The sequence below is a fragment of the Peromyscus leucopus genome, chromosome 20 (genome assembly GCF_004664715.2).
Source record: "Peromyscus leucopus breed LL Stock chromosome 20, UCI_PerLeu_2.1, whole genome shotgun sequence".
Taxonomy (NCBI): domain Eukaryota; kingdom Metazoa; phylum Chordata; class Mammalia; order Rodentia; family Cricetidae; genus Peromyscus; species Peromyscus leucopus.
This window is the reverse complement of record NC_051080.1, coordinates 45,870,048-45,886,988: the sequence shown is the minus strand read 5'-3', so window position 1 is coordinate 45,886,988 and position 16,941 is coordinate 45,870,048. Positions and strand designations below refer to the sequence as shown.

At 51.6% G+C, this 16,941-nt stretch overlaps 1 protein-coding gene across 1 annotated transcript; it reads left to right on the top strand.

The window, feature by feature from the left end:
• The first annotated feature begins 286 nt into the window (after positions 1 to 286).
• Positions 287 to 6,638, top strand: Klf10 (Kruppel like factor 10). The gene is made up of 4 exons (XM_028879224.2): positions 287 to 484; positions 3,241 to 3,471; positions 3,567 to 4,488; positions 4,907 to 6,638. Exons 1-4 carry the CDS (start codon positions 449 to 451, stop codon positions 5,164 to 5,166), a joined length of 1,449 nt encoding a protein of 482 aa, XP_028735057.1. The 5' UTR covers positions 287 to 448; the 3' UTR covers positions 5,167 to 6,638.
• Positions 6,639 to 16,941: the final 10,303 nt, after the last annotated feature.

Sequence of the window (16,941 nt, the reverse complement as noted above, 5' to 3'; positions counted from 1 at the left end):
GCATGGGCGGGAGGGGGACGGGGGACGGGACGGAAGGCTGGGGCTGGGCGAGGGGCGTCACCGAGTCAGGTGGTCCCCGGAGTTCCCCGGGGCAGGACCCAGGGAACGCGGTGCCGCGGGGTTGTGTACACGCTCCACTGTCAGAGCTTCTTGCAGCCGGGCAGCCGCTGATCACGCGTGGCCCCGCGAGCCCATTGGCCGCAGCCTCACACACCTTTGCCGCTGATTGGCCGGCGCCAGGCCCCGCCCCCCCGCCCCCGCCCGCGGCGCGGGGTAGGCAGAGCGGCTACCTGAATGGGGAGGGGGGCAGACAGCGCGGAGCGCGGTGGCGTCGACGTCTAGTGTCTCCGTGCGCCCGTCTGTGGCTCGGCAGCCGGCAGCCAGCAGCCAGGCAGCCAGCAGCCAGGCAGCAGCAGCTCGCAACCTGCGGCCAGGCGACCGACCGACCATGCTGAACTTCGGCGCTTCTCTCCAGCAAGCTTCGGTGAGTCACCTGGGGGGATGCTGGTCCCTTGGTGCCGCGCTCAGGGTCCCGGAGCCAGCCCCGGGGCGCGAAGGCTGAGCCCCCCGACATCAGCCACGCCTGAGGACTCGGGCTGCAGCGGGGTCGTGCCAGGGTTCCCTGCCTGCAGGCTGGGTCTAGATCATCGAGGGCATGTGCAGGGGAAGGGCCGGGAGAGGAAGCCTGGCACCTGGACCGGGGGCAAGAGCGCTCTGGTCCCTGGGTGTCCGTCCAGCCGACAAGGGAGACGTCTCGGGGGGCGACCCGGGGAGGCGTGTGAGCTTGGAGGGGCTGCCTCCCTGGAAGCCGCGGCTGAGCTGGAAGGGGAGCCCTGCACCTGGCACCGGCGGGAGATGCCCCCGTCTGCACCAGCGGGAGTGCGAGCCGGGGTGGCAAGGGCTGCTCCCGAGCGGTCTCCCCGAGAGGCGGGCGCCTGCTCGTCGGGGAGGAGGGGGTGCTGCCAGGTGGGGACCACACGGCTGGTCTAGCTCGGGGCCGGGGGGAGGGGATGGCTGGACGCCGGGGGATGGCTGGACGCCGGGGGATGGCTGGCACGCGGGGCTCCCCGGCCGCCAGGGGTCCGCGGCACCCCGGCCGCCGTCGGGAGGGGGACTCCCATCCCAGGCGGAGGCAGGTGGCCGCCCAGGGATTTACTCCCGGCAGGGGGGCAGGGCGCCCTGCCTTTGGGGCCCGACAGCTGGGCGGGGGAGCGAGGGCCGCGAGACGCGGGGGCCGCGCGCGCGCGTGTCGAGGCGGGAGCCGTGGGGCCGCGCGTCTGGAGCCCGGTGCCCGTGGGCGCCGCACGTCTGGGAGCCCCGCCGAGCCGCGGCTGGCGAGGGCGCCGGGGGAGGAGGGGGAGCCGCCGGAAGCCGCGAGCGTGGGGGCGCCGCGCCCGCGGGGGGACGCGGGTGGGCCGAGGTCCCCCCGCGCGGGCCGGCCGAGTGGGCGGAGCGCCCCGGGCTCGGAGCGCGGCCGCTCCCGGGAGGAGGGCGGCGGTCGGGCTTCCGCGGGGACCCGGCGGCTCCGCCTCCTGCAGTGAGGGCGGAGGCCCGGGCTGGGCGGCGAGAGGGTGCAACCCGGGGAGCTCCTCGTCCCCGAGTGACCCAGCCCCGGCGCTCCGCCAGGGGCGGGAGCGAGGCCCGGCCCCGCTGTCGGTTCCTAAGGGAACCGCGGCTCGGGGGTGGGGTGGGGGGAGGTGGAAGGGGCGGGCGCCTCCGGAGCCGGCGCCGCCCCGGTGCGCACTGGCGAGCGGTTGGCGGCGGCGGCGCCCGCGGCCCCTCCCCGGCCCGGCGGGGGCGGGGGCCCGGGCTCAGGAAGTAGGGGAAAGGTGACGGCGCGGCAATCCCCAGTTCACGTTTCCTGCGCCGGCCCGGGCAGCCGCCGATCACGCTTTGTTCACATGCCTCGCCTCCCACCCCCCCACCCCTCCTCCGCGCGCCCCCGCCCGGCGCCGCCCAGCCAATCCCGGCGCGGGCCGCAGGCCGGCTGGCCAATGGCAGGGGCGGGGCGCGGGGACGTGCGCGCGGCGGGCGGCGTTCCCGGTGACTCACCCGCCAGCCTCATTGAGGTTAGGGCGGCCCCATCCGTTGGGCCCCGCCAGCGAGGATCTCCCCCGCCGGCCTCCCGCGCCCCGCCCCCGCCCGGCTTCCCTTTCCTGCCTCGCACCGGCGCTTTGCGCCCCTCCCAGCTTCCCTTCCCGGCGCACATTCTTCACCCCTGCCTGCCTGCCTTTCCCCCCACCCCTTTCTTTGCGTTGGTGCCCTGGTCTTCATGCATTGCAGCTTACATAAAAGGCGCGAACGGTTATGCAATTACATTGTTAGTAATATTTCAAGAACGATGTCTGCTTTCTCAATAGGAAGATAGACTTTAAAAAAAAAAAGCTTTAAGACGAGCTTTACCATTTCGTTTTATTAATTAGGTTTTGCTCTGTCTTTTTGAGTGAGGCTGGCTCCGAACTTGCTATAAGGCCAAAGCTGGCCTTGAACTCTTGTCCTTACGTCTCTGCCTCCCATTTTATAAGGCTTCTTCATGATTGTTGCAACCTCTACTGTGATCAGAAGGAATGGGAAGTTCTTTTGAAAAGGAAAATAGAGATGTTGGAGTTAATTTTGGAAATGCAGCTCAAAGAACTTTTCATTTAAAACTGTCAAGGTTGAAGGAGTTGCATACACAAACCACAAACTGTTATCGAGCCGTGTTTTAAATAAATTAAAACCAACTCGTACACTCTGAGTAGCTTTTGTTTTTCCAAATTGTAAGCACATTAACTTTTATGCCTATCTGGCCCTTTATGGTACAGCAAACCATTAAAATAATAGATATGGAGAGATTGACACCTGACCAAAATAAAACTGAATTTTTTCCGCCTTTGGTTGTTTTCTGTGTGTTTTGTTTCTTGGGATGCAGCTTCCGCCTGCTTGGCCTCCACGGTCCGGAGATGACACATGTATTCCACCATGCCCGGCTAGATTTTTTTTCCCCATTTATTTTCCTTGATCTGTACCATACGTAATGGAGGTACCGGTTTCAGACCTCAGATAACTGGATCTAACTTTTCACTTGGACGTGGTTGGCTTTAAGTCAGATTGCATTTCAGGACCAGCGCTGGTCTTGGTTCCCTTGCTGTAATAAGATGGCATCCTTTGAATCCAGAGGGTGCTTTAAAAACAACCAGAGGTTGTACGCCCTGTCATTGAGAGAAGTATGCTGATAAACTTTAACCCTTGTTTTTGCAGGAGGAGAAAATGGAGATAGTCTCTGAAAAGCTGAAAGAGAGTGTGTACTCCTGGAACAAGACGGAGAAGAGTGACTTTGAAGCCGTGGAAGCGCTGATGTCCATGAGCTGCGACTGGAAGTCTGGCTTCAGGAGATACCCTGAGCACAGGCCTGTCACTCCAGTGTCTGACACCTCAGAGGAAGAGAGCTTGCTCCCGGGGACACCGGACCTCCACACCATCCCAGCCTTTGTGAGTATTCTTCAGTATGTATAGATGACAGCATTTTTCCCTGTTTACATAATGAATTCTTAATTTCTCACGGCGCTGCCTGTGTCTCTCTGTAGTGTTTGACGCCGCCTTACAGCCCCTCCGACTTTGAACCCTCTCAAACGTCAAATCTGGTGGCACCAGCGCCATCTACTGGCCACTTCAAATCATTCTCTGAGGCTCCCAAGGCTCCCGCTGTGGCTCCTTTCAAGGAGGAGGAAAAGAGTGCTGTGGCTGCGCCTCCCCTCCCTAAGGCGCAAGCCACAAGTGTCATCCGTCACACAGCCGACGCCCAGCTCTGTAACCACCGATCCTGCCCCGTGAAAGCAGCTAGCGTCCTCAACTACCAGGACAATTCCTTCCGAAGAAGAACCCACCTGAACGCGGAGGCTTCCAGAAAGAACATACCCTGTGCTGCTGTGTCACCGAACAGATCCAAGTGTGAGCAGAGCGCCGCCGCCACCTCGGCAGACGGTGACGAGAAGGCAGGGGCTGCACTGTATGACCTTGCTGTGCCTTCCTCAGAGACAGTCATTTGTCGGTCGCAGCCAGCTCCTGGGTCCCCGGTGCAGAAGTCTGTGTTAGTCTCTTCCCCCACGGTACCCACCGGGGCAGTGCCGCCCATGCCTGTCATCTGCCAGATGGTTCCCCTTCCTGCAAACAACTCTCTTGTGACCACAGTTGTCCCCAGCACTCCGCCCAGCCAGCCCCCGGCCGTCTGCCCCCCTGTGTTGTTCATGGGCACCCAGGTGCCCAAGGGCACCGTGATGTTCGTCGTTCCCCAGCCTGTTGTGCAGAGCCCCAAGCCTCCGGTGGTCAGCCCCAATGGCACCAGACTGTCTCCCATCGCCCCTGCGCCCGGCTTCTCCCCTTCAGCCGCAAGAGTCACTCCCCAGACCGATTCGTCCAGAGTGAGGAGTCACGTCTGTAGCCATCCAGGGTGTGGCAAGACTTACTTTAAAAGTTCCCATCTGAAGGCCCACGTAAGAACACACACAGGTACTGCCACGTGTACTCTGTCTTTGAAATGAGTGTGTACAGACTGCGATCGCAGATACGAAGGAGGGTGGTGAAGGGTGGGTTTGGTCTGTAAGCTTGGCGGGTGGGGAAGGGTCTCTAAAATGGTTGGATTTGGCCCTGCCCTAACGGCACACTCTTGTGATGAAGCACTTGGAAAGGGGAGGGGGGCAGAAGCAGCAGCGTGCATCTGGTAATGTATATTATTATTCTGTCTCCCAAGTGCTGGGGTTTAGGGCGTATGCCATCATGCCAAGCACATCTAGTAATGCTTTGATAATTTATAAACTGACCAGCTCTCAACTTGAAATTGTATCTCCGTATACAGCTCTAAATGTGGTAGAACGTAGCGTCTAGAGGTTCGTCCGTGTGTGGTAACACCTGGCTTTCTCTGTTTCAGGGGAAAAGCCTTTCAGCTGCAGTTGGAAAGGCTGTGAGAGGAGGTTCGCTCGCTCCGATGAACTGTCCAGACACCGGCGAACCCACACGGGCGAGAAGAAATTTGCCTGTCCTATGTGTGACCGTCGGTTCATGAGGAGTGACCATTTGACCAAGCATGCCCGGCGCCACCTGTCGGCCAAGAAGCTCCCCAACTGGCAGATGGAAGTGAGCAAGTTAAATGACATTGCCCTGCCTCCGACCGCTGCTTCTGCACAGTGACAGGCCGGCCACGAGAGGAAGAACCAGAACTAACTTTGGTCAGTCAGGAGCCATGGAAGGGGTCAAAGGGCTTCTGCAAGTCTGGAGCCCTCCAGCAGGGGCTGAAGCAGAAGCCGCCGGCCTGAGGGGAGGCAGCCCGGGTAGAGGACAAGTGCTCGGCCACAGGCAGGTCACAGAAGGGCAAGTTTCGTTTCTCACCACATAAAGAGACGAGAAAGCTTTATTCCTTGAATGGCTTGAAGGTTTCCGATGAGGTCAGCACAGATTCTGAATCATGTCTACGTTGGGTACTTCATTTTTGCAGTTTTACTTGAGGCCAGCTCTGCAGTGTGATTCTTCTAAAGCGTTTGGTTTCAAGAATCTAGAGGCTAGAAATTCCGGTACAGAGATGGAGCTAGAACGTGAGTTTGTGTCCACAGAGATGACATCTTCTCCTAGAGTTATCTTGTTTATTATTCCTCGTCTTTCCAGTCAGCTTTGTGGATGTAGTTCTTAAGTATATCTAAACTATCATTTTTCCACTATTGCTGGTATTTAAAGTTGAACAGCTGTACATTGTAAAGGGGGCCAAAGCATTGGATCCCTCTTTAACTCAGTTGCTTGGAAGTGCAGCTAAAACAAATTGGTTTGCATTTTTGTTTTGAAAGTTTTAACAACAACATTTAGTCATTTTACTCTACTTTGGATTTTAGTTTGCCTGCGGCTTCTTGTGTAGATTTGAAAATTGTATGCCAATGTTTTTTTTTCTGTAGATTTAAGATACACTGCACTTTGTTTAGAAAACAATCTGAAGATGAAAATATGTATTGTAAAGAAGGATGTCAAAAATTTGAGATAACTCCTTGAGGAAGATGGCTTTATGTCATCAGTAAAGGATGCTTATGTCAAAGATACACTGTGTGCTTTTTCAAAGTAGGAAGTTGATGACTCTTACAGACGACAGTTGTCCTCTTTATTTAAAGGAGTTTTTCAGAATGTGGGACTTAGGTAGGTAGAAAAATTGTTCTTAGAACATTCACCTCCAACTTGAAAGCAATGTTCACGATGCAGTTCCGTTCTCAGCCACCACAGTGTTCGGGCACCTTTGAAACTCATTGAGACTTACAGTGTCACGATGTGGTCACACCTGCAGCCCGGGGATCAGATCCAGGCCTTGCCTGTGTTCTGCAGGAGCTCTACCACCGAGCTGCGCCCCCAGCCTAGAAATTTCTGTTCTGTGGTAAAGTGGATAATACACGCGGTAGTCAAGGTGAATTGTGCAACTGTATAGTGAAAAGCTGTCACTCTATCTCTATACCTTCCCATTGAAACTGTTTCTGGGTCTTGGGTGTAGGTTTCTGACATGCAAACTTAAACCCTTGAAAAAGATTTTTCTTAAAGAAGTTATAAAGAATTATGAGTTCCAATTTGCACAACACTTTTGTTGTACTTTATACCTTGTTTACAATAAAGAGTTTCCTTTGGTATATGCACTGGGTTTGTTGATTTGTTCAGATTCCGTCTCCATCTCACCTCATCGTGGGTCTCATTCACATTAGAACCTGAGGCTAGGCTTTGTTTTTGTTTTTTGTTTTTGAGATGTGTGAGCCAACCTGTTACGACATGATTTTCAGACCTTTTGTTGTTTTTGAGATGGATCTCACTATGTAAACCAGGATGGCCCTACAGCCTCTCCCTCCCACGTGCTAGGGTTATAAGTGAGCCACCACAATCGGTTCATATTTTAGCTTTTAAATATTCTTGTACATTTTGATAATTTGAACTTCAAATATAGCTCTGGCCCTCAGTGAAACCTTACTAAGCAGCATTGGAGTTAACTGGACCATCACAGTGAGTTTACATGCAATGCAGTTGCTGTGGCCAATGAAAAAAGGGCTGGCTTGCTCCCCAGAAGGGACCTCCCCAAGTTAAATCACTCAAACCAGGAAGTGATTCCTTGGATGCAGTGGCCATGCTGGTTCTTCAGCAGTGTGAACGGCCACTCCACCAATGGAGAGAGACACTTCGAGCTGCAAGTAGGGTGTGATTTTTGTAAGGTCACTAATTTAGTTGGCCCAAAAATCTCACTATGCTCTTGAGAACATTACAAAGTCCAACTTAATCCCTGATCTAACATCTGGCTACTTTTTGAGAGTAAGTCTCATTGTAGCCCAGGCTGGCCGGGAACTTACCTGATAGCCCAGGCTTTCTTCAAACTTGGAGCAGTTCTGCCTCTGGAGTGCTTGGGTTAGGTGTACATCACTATTCCAAATTCAGATAACCTGGTTTTCTTAGACTCTGACCCACTGGTTGGTTGGTTGGTTGGTTGGTTTTTACCATCCTTGTGTGGATCTTGCCTGGGGTAAGTTACTGTGGTATGCTAATTTCTTCTTTGTGTATTCTTTGGGGTTCTGTAAGAAAGACTTGCTTATCTACTTAGTTATTCCTGTCAGTATGGATTTGTGGGTGTGTATGCCATTCCCTAAGTTATAAACACTATTTTGTGACTCGGTTATCCCAGTGTGGCCCTCGGTAGCTCTGAGCAGTTAAATGTTCATTTTTGATTAACAGGGATGAGGAGTCTATGATTCAACCCATCCTTACCCTGGAGTAACAGTCATTGTTGTGAGGGGTGGGAAACAGTCTCACTGTGACAGTCTGGCCCTCATCTTGCCATCCCCCTGTCTCAGCCTAGTAAGTGGTTTTATCTTCCGCTTTGTTGAGACAGTCTTGTAGGCAAAGCTGGAGAGTTTCTCTGCCAGCCCTGCTAACTAGTATCTAACCTAGCATCTCACAGCCCCTGCCTGGTCTTCTGTTCCTAGCCTCTTCCTGCAAACTCGTCTTTCCCTTTGGACAAGGAAAATCTGGCTGGACCACCTCTGTTTAGAACATTCTAAGACCTTGCACTGCACAAAGGATGGGACTAGGTCCTGCCTTCTCTTCTTGCACAACTTGAGACAGGTCATGCAGGCTGGCCTTGAACTCCTGACCCCCTGACCTCCACCTCCCGAGTGCAGAGACCACACCATGCACCACCATCCTTGGCTCCTTGTGGTTTAAAGGGAGATCTAAAACCAGACCTTGCTTTGTAGCCCAGGCTGGCTTCAACCTTATAATTTTGCCCGCACTTCCCTCCTGCGTGGATTCCAGGTATGAGCTGCTGCCCGCAACAATGCTGTGTAACAAATAAGTCCTGTGCAATTGAAATTTTCAGCCGAGCTCTGCTGGGCCCACTTCTGATTCCAGCTCAGGGAGGGTGACTATAAATGCAAGGCCAGTCTGCTCTACATACGTGTTCCAGGCTAGCCAGTACCACATAGTGTGACCCGGTCTTAAATTATTTTCTAGTAGCTGCATCAAAGAAGTAAAAAAAAAATGAGAAAAAAACTAATTATAATATTAATCCTGTATACCAAGGTTATTAATTCTACACTGAGTCAATATAATTGCTGCCGATCTATAGTCTATCTTTTCTGGACCTAAACTTGAAAACACATTCTTACATGCTTACAGCCCATCCTACTTGGGGTCAGCCACATTCCAGGTGCTTGGTAGTCACAGGTGACTCTTAGCCCTTTAGGGCCCTGCGAAGGCCCCCAATACCCAGCACCACTAGTCTCTACCAGCCCCTCCCTCCCATCCCACCTTACCTTTTGTCCAAGCTCTGAGCCTTCTACACTACTTCATGTGTGGCGAATGTTTTCCCCTGCCCTTTTCCCTGGACATTTCCGCTGTTGTCATAATCATTACCCTTTACTGAAATTGCTTAATGTCACTGCTTTTGCCTTGACTGTAGAACCACGAGGACAAGGTGTCTGTCTCTGAGTCTTGCCCTCAGCGTCTAGCACACAGTAGGGGCTCAACTTGATAAACTGAAAATTGAACCAACAGGAAGCCTTTGCAACTGCAGGGAGAGAATAGCTAGGAAGCTGTTCCATGACATGCAGGGTGCAAACAGCAGCCAGGAAATGCTGTGCTCCATGACATGCAGGGTGCAAACAGCAGCCAGGAAATGCTGTGCTCCATGACATGCAGGATGCAGGCAGCAGCCATGAAATGCTATGTCCATGACATGCAGGATGCAGGCAGCAGCCACGAATGCTGTGTCCATGACATGCAGGATGCAGGCAGCAGCCAGAAAATGCTGTGTCCATGACATGCAGGATGCAGGCAGCAGCCAGGAAATGCTGTGCTCCATGACATGTGGAATGCAGACAGCAGCCACGAATGCTGTGCTCCATGACATGCAGGATGCAGGCAGCAGCCATGAAATGCTGTGCTCCATGACATGCAGAATGCAGACAGCAGCCACGAATGCTGTGCTCCATGACATGCAGAATGCAGACAGCAGCCACGAATGCTGTGCTCCATGACATGCAGAATGCAGACAGCAGCCAGGAATGCTGAAGGCTGCCCTACCATCCTCCACATTCCAAACTTAGGGAAGGCTGGTGCAGCTGAGTGGTAGAATGCTTGTCCAGCATGTACACAGCATCACAGGACAAAACAGCTGTGGCACACAGATTGCACTCCGGTTTTTTGTTAGTTTTTGTTTTAAACAGGACGGGAAAAATCTAATAGAGATGAATAAACACAAGACTTGCATAGGCCCTTCAGGAGAGTCAAATTCCTTGCCTGGAGCTGTGAGAAAAGTCACCTGAATATCCCCTCTAAGCTTTCTCATTGCTCTCAGGGTGGGCAGAGAGCACTGGGGACCTTCATCAGGAGCACTGAGGACTTCTGTCAGGAGCACTGGGGACCTCTGTCAGGAGCACTGGGGACTTCTGTCAGGAGCACTGGGCACGCTCTTGGACTGTGCCCTGGAGGCAGCAGGGTCTTTCCAAAGATGAAGTCTTTCTTCTCCAGCTGTGCTGCTGATGCGTGAGTCCCTAAATCCAGTTCCGGGGTGAAGACCAGGCTGAGACATGACATTGTGTTGACTCACTAGCGGCAGGGCCTCTCTCTCCCCAGAGAGCAGTGCCCCAAAGGAAGTGTCAGAGCATCAGCCAACTTGAAAGACCTGGTGTCCTGGATTCTCTGGAGAAATACAACTAATCAAACAAACAGAACATTTTTACACACATCAACACACAGACAGACAGACAGAGAGAGAGCCTGGAGAGATTTATTATAAGAAATTGATTATAGGAACTGACGAGCTTACAGTTGTCAGGCTGGAGACCCAGAAGAGTTATTAATATGGTTCTAGTACAAATGCCAGCAGGCTCAAAACCCACTTATGGGTCTGGTTTTGTTTGTTATTTTTGAGAAGGGCTCTTATGTAGCTGGCCTTGAACTTACAATGAGGCTGAGGATGACTGTGAACTTCTGATCCTCCTGCCTCCGGCTTACGTGCGGGGATTACAGATATGCACCACCACATAAGGTGTATCTGTTCAGTGCTAACGACTGAAGTCTGAGTCTTAAGCAAGCACCCTGCAGCTGAGCTATAGCCCAGCATCTTGTTTTATTTGGTGATAAGGTTTCATGGTTAGCTCAGGTTAGCCTGGGACTCACAATCCTCCAAAGTGCTGGGATTTGGAAGTGTGTGCTACCATTCCGATCTTCAATTTGAGTGCAATTCAGTCCAGGTGCAGGAGAGACAGTGATCTCAGACAGCAGGCGTTTCCTGCCACTCAGCCTTTAGTTCTACCAGGTCTTCTAGCGAGTGAGACCCATCCACAGTTAGACTCCACCCACAGTACAGACCCCACCCACAGCAAGACCCCACCCACAGTGAGACCCCACCCACAGTACAGACCCCACCCACACTGAGACCCCACCCACAGTACAGACCCCACCCACACTGAGACCCCACCCACAGTGAGACCCCACCCGCAGTAGAGACAGTAAATCTGCTTTACTCTATTTTTCCAGGTATACCTTAGAGACCCATGCAGGATGTTTAACCACAGATGAGCGTTCTGTGGCCCAAACCAATTGACACACACAATTAGGCACCATCATCTCTGGACTGCAGTGTTGGTTACACTGTTGAAAAATGTGCTTTCTTATTTGGAGTCTGGGTACCCACCTTTAATAACGGGGCTAAACATGACACACCGGCCCTGTTCCATTCCTAGAGTCAACAGCAAGTTCAGATGAGGTTATGTGCACAAGAGCCCTTGAAAAACATAATCCAATGTACGTTTGTTGGTGCTATCCCAGGGTCTGTATCTGGGAACACACATTGGCAGTGAACGCATTAGGATCTCCACCAATGGTGACCATTTATTCTGTAAAAAAAGTCCACCTGGAATTGGATGCTTACAGAATTTTGATACCCAGTGTTCCCACAGCTCTACCTTATGCCTAATAATTTGGGTGACCCGTTTACGGTAAATTCATTGTAATGAGGCCAATCTAAAGGGAAGAAGAATATGAAGCAGAAAGCTGTAGGCCTTTGCTGAGCCTGGTCTTTTGCCATTTGATTAGAAAGCACAAGTTTCGACAGTCACCCCAGACATAGCCAGGCCACAAACCAAGGTCATCAGTTTACCCCGTCCCCTTTGTCCTGCTCAGAGTGACCCAAGCGTCAGTAAATTCCGTGAGTAGGCTTGGCTAGCTCATGACCACTGCCCAGACACTCCTCAGAAGAGTTACAAATGGCAGGAAGCTGTGCTCTGAAGTCTATGTCACGATCCCATGGGGATGTGGATCAGCTGGAGGGACAAAAAGGTCTTTCTCCCAAGAGTAGTCACATCTGTACAAGGTCTACGCCAATATCGTGGCTTCCAGTGACAGACTTCCAAAGAATCCTAACTCTCCCCTTTGGTTCATTGTAGCAGAAAGAGTCCGTTGGAATGGGGCGTCTGTTCTAACCCTTCCCTGCCAATGGCACCCCGCTCTTCACAGGGAGTGAGAACTCACTGTCTACCGAGTGGTGCCGACAGCCCAGTGTGACCCTGGCTGACCCTGGCTGGCCAGCTGGCAGGGGACACGGAACAGGAAGGACTCTACAACCCATGAACGGTGATACTTTGCCTCACTTGGATTTTCTTGAAAGAATTTACTTTTCGTTCTAAATTTAGCCACTAGTGAGTAGAGGCAAAGCCTACGTTTGGAAAAAGCAGTATGGAATTCTGCAAAGAAAATGAAGCAAAGGAAAAACAGGCTGAGTGCGGGACACAGACCTGAAGCTCCAGCAGGGGAGGTGAAGGCAGAGATCGTATCTGACCCTGTCTCAGAAACCGAACCAGACTGTCAAGCAAAAACAGCAATAACTTGAAGCGAAGGAGCCATGACCCTGTGCTGGGCTTTGAGAGAAGTCATTCTTACTTATCTGATTAGATTATCAGAACCTTGAATATTGATTTCAAAAAGACAACTCTTAACTTTCACAACCCCATTAAAAGATAATATGAGCACACTGGGTTTATCGCCAGTAGACACAGAAAACCAGGGTGACCTTGGGACAGGAGCCTCCTGGGGTCATGGCCCTGCACGCTGATATCTCTGCTGACTGTAATCACAAACCCGAGCAACCAAGTTGATCATGTCATGGCTTTGTCTCATGATCTGTACACTTCATCTGACCTGTTCTCCAAGACGGAATTAGACTAAGGAACTATGGGAAGGGGTGAGGGCTTCGCTGAGGGTCGTGTCTGCTGAGTACATGTAGAGCTCTGGCTTTCAACCCTAGTGGAGAGGAGGTGGGAGGAGAAAGGGAAAGGTGGGGGGGGGGAGAAGGAGAAAGAGGAGAGGAAGAAGACTGGTTGGGGTGGATAACCTTGCAGAGGGCACCTACACACTGTTGCAGGTCAGATTGACAGAAAAGGCTCCCAGAGTCAGGGACAGCAATCTGGTATCAATATAACAACTGTCAAGTCCCAAATATTCCTAGGATGGGGATGGAGAATACTGTAGCCTGCTTCCAACACGGCTGTGACTTGACACTCGGTACTCATGTCCTCATGAAGGCTCCCTTACCTGACGAGAGCCAAGCTGTGGGAGCAACCGAAGCCTGCGTAAGAGACCTGTGATTTGCAGGGCTTCTCATAAACACCTGTCTGGGAAGGCCAGCCGCCAAGCCGTGAGGACACTCAGGCAGGCCTGTGGGGGGGTGGACCAATGGCTGGTACTATCACAAGCGTGGGAGAACACCGTGGAAGTCTATCCCTCAGCTTCACTGAGACTTCAGGTGATGTGTTAGGATAACTTACTAACGAGATTTACATCACTAGATAATCTAGTTAAGATAGCAGCAAAGCAGCCCATAGAGATGGCAGAAGGACTCAGTCCCAAGAGACGGTGCTCAGGGTCGTCATTTCCATGCTGACCAGATAAGCAGAATGAGTGTGAGTGTGTGAGGGGAGACTGTGTGTGTGTGTGTGTGTGTGTGTGTGTGTGTGAGCACATGTGTGAGCGTGTAAAGGGAGAGCATGTGACTATGTAAATATGAGGGCATGTGAGTGCGTGCATGAAAGTTTCTCTCTCAGAGAGAAAGAGAGTATGTGTGAGAGAAAGTCTCTCAGAGAGAGAGTGTGTATGTGTGTGTGAGAAAGTCAGAAAGTGTGTGTGAGTCTCAGAGAAACAGGAAGAGAGTGTGTGTGAGAGTCTCAGAGAGAGAAAGCGTGTGTGTGTGTGTGTGTGTGTGTGTGTGTGTGTGTGTGTGTGTGTGTCTTGAATTAGAGCTTTGCTTTTGTTTTTACTTTGGGGGCAGGTCACTCTTACGTAGCTCACAGTGGTCTTGAACGTGTAAGCCTCCTGCCTCAGCTTCTGGAGCAGTGGGACTGCGGTCATATGCCGTGATGTGGCTCGAATGGTATATTCTGAGAAGTAAAGCAGAAAGACAACAGGTATGTAAGTTTTAGGGATGTTACAAGTTACATACGAAATGTTCCCTCCAAAGCGCCGTGTTTGGGGGGCTGGGTACCCAGCTAATGGTGCTATTTGGGGGGAGGTTCTGGAAGTGTTAGGATGTGGGATGAGCTGGAGGAAGTAATTTAGGGTGGATTCTTGGTGGCATCTTGTCCCAGCCCTCTTCCTGTCCATCTGTTCTTGTCCACCTTGAAGTAAAGAGTCTCTTCTGCATGCACCTGCCACCATGGCGGTCTGCCTCCAGCTAGGCCCAGAAACGAGCAGCTATGAGACCATGGATCCTCCGAGACTGGGAGCCAAACAAACCCTTCCTTCCCCCTTAAGGAAGTTCTTTCATGGGGTGTGGGATGACTCATCCCTAACGGGCTTGAGGGCCACCCAGACAAGTAAAAAGATACTTTCTGAGAGCCAGCCTGGGTCTGCGTGATGGTCTTAGCAACAGCAGCTGAAACATGATCTGGAGATGACCTGGACCAATGAGAGGCAGCTATGTCACACCAGCTGATGCATATTCATCAGACCTCCCCCAGGGTGGGGTGGAGGGTATATAAGGCTTGCCTCTTCCTGAATAAACTGAGCTTGTTGTTTCAACATTCTCCTGGAGTCTGTGTGGCCCCCACCCCCAAAGGGAACAACAGCAAGGACCCTGCTATAAGGCGGGATGTTTTGTTTGCTTGTTTTGATTGTTGTTGCTGTTTGTTTGGTTTTGTCTGGTTTGTTTCTGAGACAGGGCCTCTTGTAGTCCAGGCTGGCCTGGGACTCATTACCTCGCTGAGGATGACCTTGAACTCTGCATGTTCTCGCCTCGTCTTTAAGGGCTGAGGCACCAGGCCTGTGCTGCCATACCCACCTTGGGTATTTGGATTATAACTCTGCAAAAGTAACCGATATAAAGAATATCCTGGACACAGGAAGAATTGTTGCTAAGATTTTATCACTAACAACAACAACCAAAGCCCTGAGCCAAGAGTGGAGGCGCATGCCTTTAATCCCAGCACTCAGGAAGCTGAGACGGTCGAATCTCTGTGCGTCCTAGGCCAGCCTAGTCTACACAGGAAGACCCAGGCCAGCCAAGACTACTTAGTAAGCCCTGTCGTAAACAAAACTGAACAAAGCCCTGAAGTTGATGTAGTGTAATCTCACATCTGCAATCTTAACACTCGGGAGAAGGAAGAAGATTACATAGGTTTGAGGCCACATGTGGGTCCCAGGCCAGCACAGGCTACACAGTGAGACCTCGAGCTGGCAAAATAAAGAGCAGTGGCTTCAACCACAGGAACTTACTTTCTTGTAGTTTGAGAGGGCAGAAAGCCAAAACCAAGGTGTTGGCAGTGTTGATTTTCTCAGGTCTCCCTCTGTGGCTTTAGATGCAACTTTCTCCCTGTTTTTACAGGATCTTGTCTGGATCGTTATCCTAGATAACGTTTCTGTGGCTGTGATGAAATGTCTTCACCAAAGCAGCTTGGGGAAGAAAGGTTTTATGTGGTGTACACATCACTGTTCATCACTGAAGGAAGTCAGGACAGGAACTCAAACAGGGCAGGAAGCTGGAGGCAGGAACAGAGGCCATGGAGGGGTGCTGCTTACAGGCTTGCTCATCATGGCTTGCTCAGACTGCTTTCTTATAGAACCCAGCACTAGCAGCCCTAGGGATGACACCACCCACAATGGTCCGGCCCCTCCCCGTCAATTAACTAATTAAGAAAATGCCTGCCGGGTGGTGGTGGTGCACCTTTAATCCCAGCACTTGATAGGCAGAGGCAGGTAGATCTTTGTGAGTTTGAGGCCAGCCTGGTCTACAGAGTGAGATCCAGGAAAGGCACAAAGCTACACAGAGAAACCCTGTCTCGAAAAACCAAAAAAAAAAAAAAAAAAGAAAAAGAAAAAAGAAAAGAAAATGCCCTACAGGTGGATCTTATGGAGGCATTTTCTCAGCTGAGGCTTCCTCCTCTCAGATGACTATAGGTTGTGTCAAGTTGGCGCATAACTAGGCACAGTATGCTATTTTTCTTTAATAATAGCTATCATATTGAGTTGGGGAATCCCATTAAGCTCAGTTTAACACTAACTCTTTAAAGATCCCATTTCCTAGTACAGTCACATCTGGAATTATAGAAATTGTAGGGAAGGATATAGCTAAGTGGTTAGAACACTTGCCTAGCATTTTCTAGGTTTGATCTCTAGTCCCTCCCCAAAGCAAAAGGAATTAGAGGGGAGGCATAATTCGGCCTATAACGTCGGTCAACATATGTGAGTCTATATTGTTTCAGCTTAATACACCAATAGCAGATATTTTATAAACTATAAGCCTTTGGGGAGCCAGATTTTTCAAGCATGTCCTCAGCCACTTCATATTCCTTGTGTGCAGCAGAATTTTCCTTCATTATATATTCATAAGCATTATTTGCCACTGTGATGGCTGATTTCGTCAACTTGATGGGATCTGGAATCACCTGGGAGACAAACTTGTGGCCATGTTGCAAGGATGTTTCTAGAAAAGATTAACTGAGGAATGAAGACCTCCCCTGGCTGGGCAGCACCATCCCATGGACTGGGGTCCCCGACTGAATCAAAGGAATGAAGAAATGGAACACTAGCGTCTGTCATCGTTTCTGGGCTATGGACGCAAGGCGACCCCCTCACACTCCCCCACCACAGCTCCAGCAGGTCCACCTCAGGCCTCCCCCACCACAGTGGACTGTATCCCCTCAAACCACGAACTCAGATAACCCGGCTTTAAGCTGCCGTGGTCGGGCGTTTTGTTACGGTGATGATAAAAAGCTGATACAGCCGCCTTCCTTTCCCCTTTACACTTGTCCTCCAGAAGATGAATTTGTCTTGCCTTGGGCATGAATCAGATTCATAATCCACCCTTCGAGTCCAACCACGCCGCTTGAATCATGATGCCCTTTTGTTAATGTATATTTGGACTTGTTTGTAGCTTGAGTTTTCCTGCCTGGCCCACAGTCAGGACAA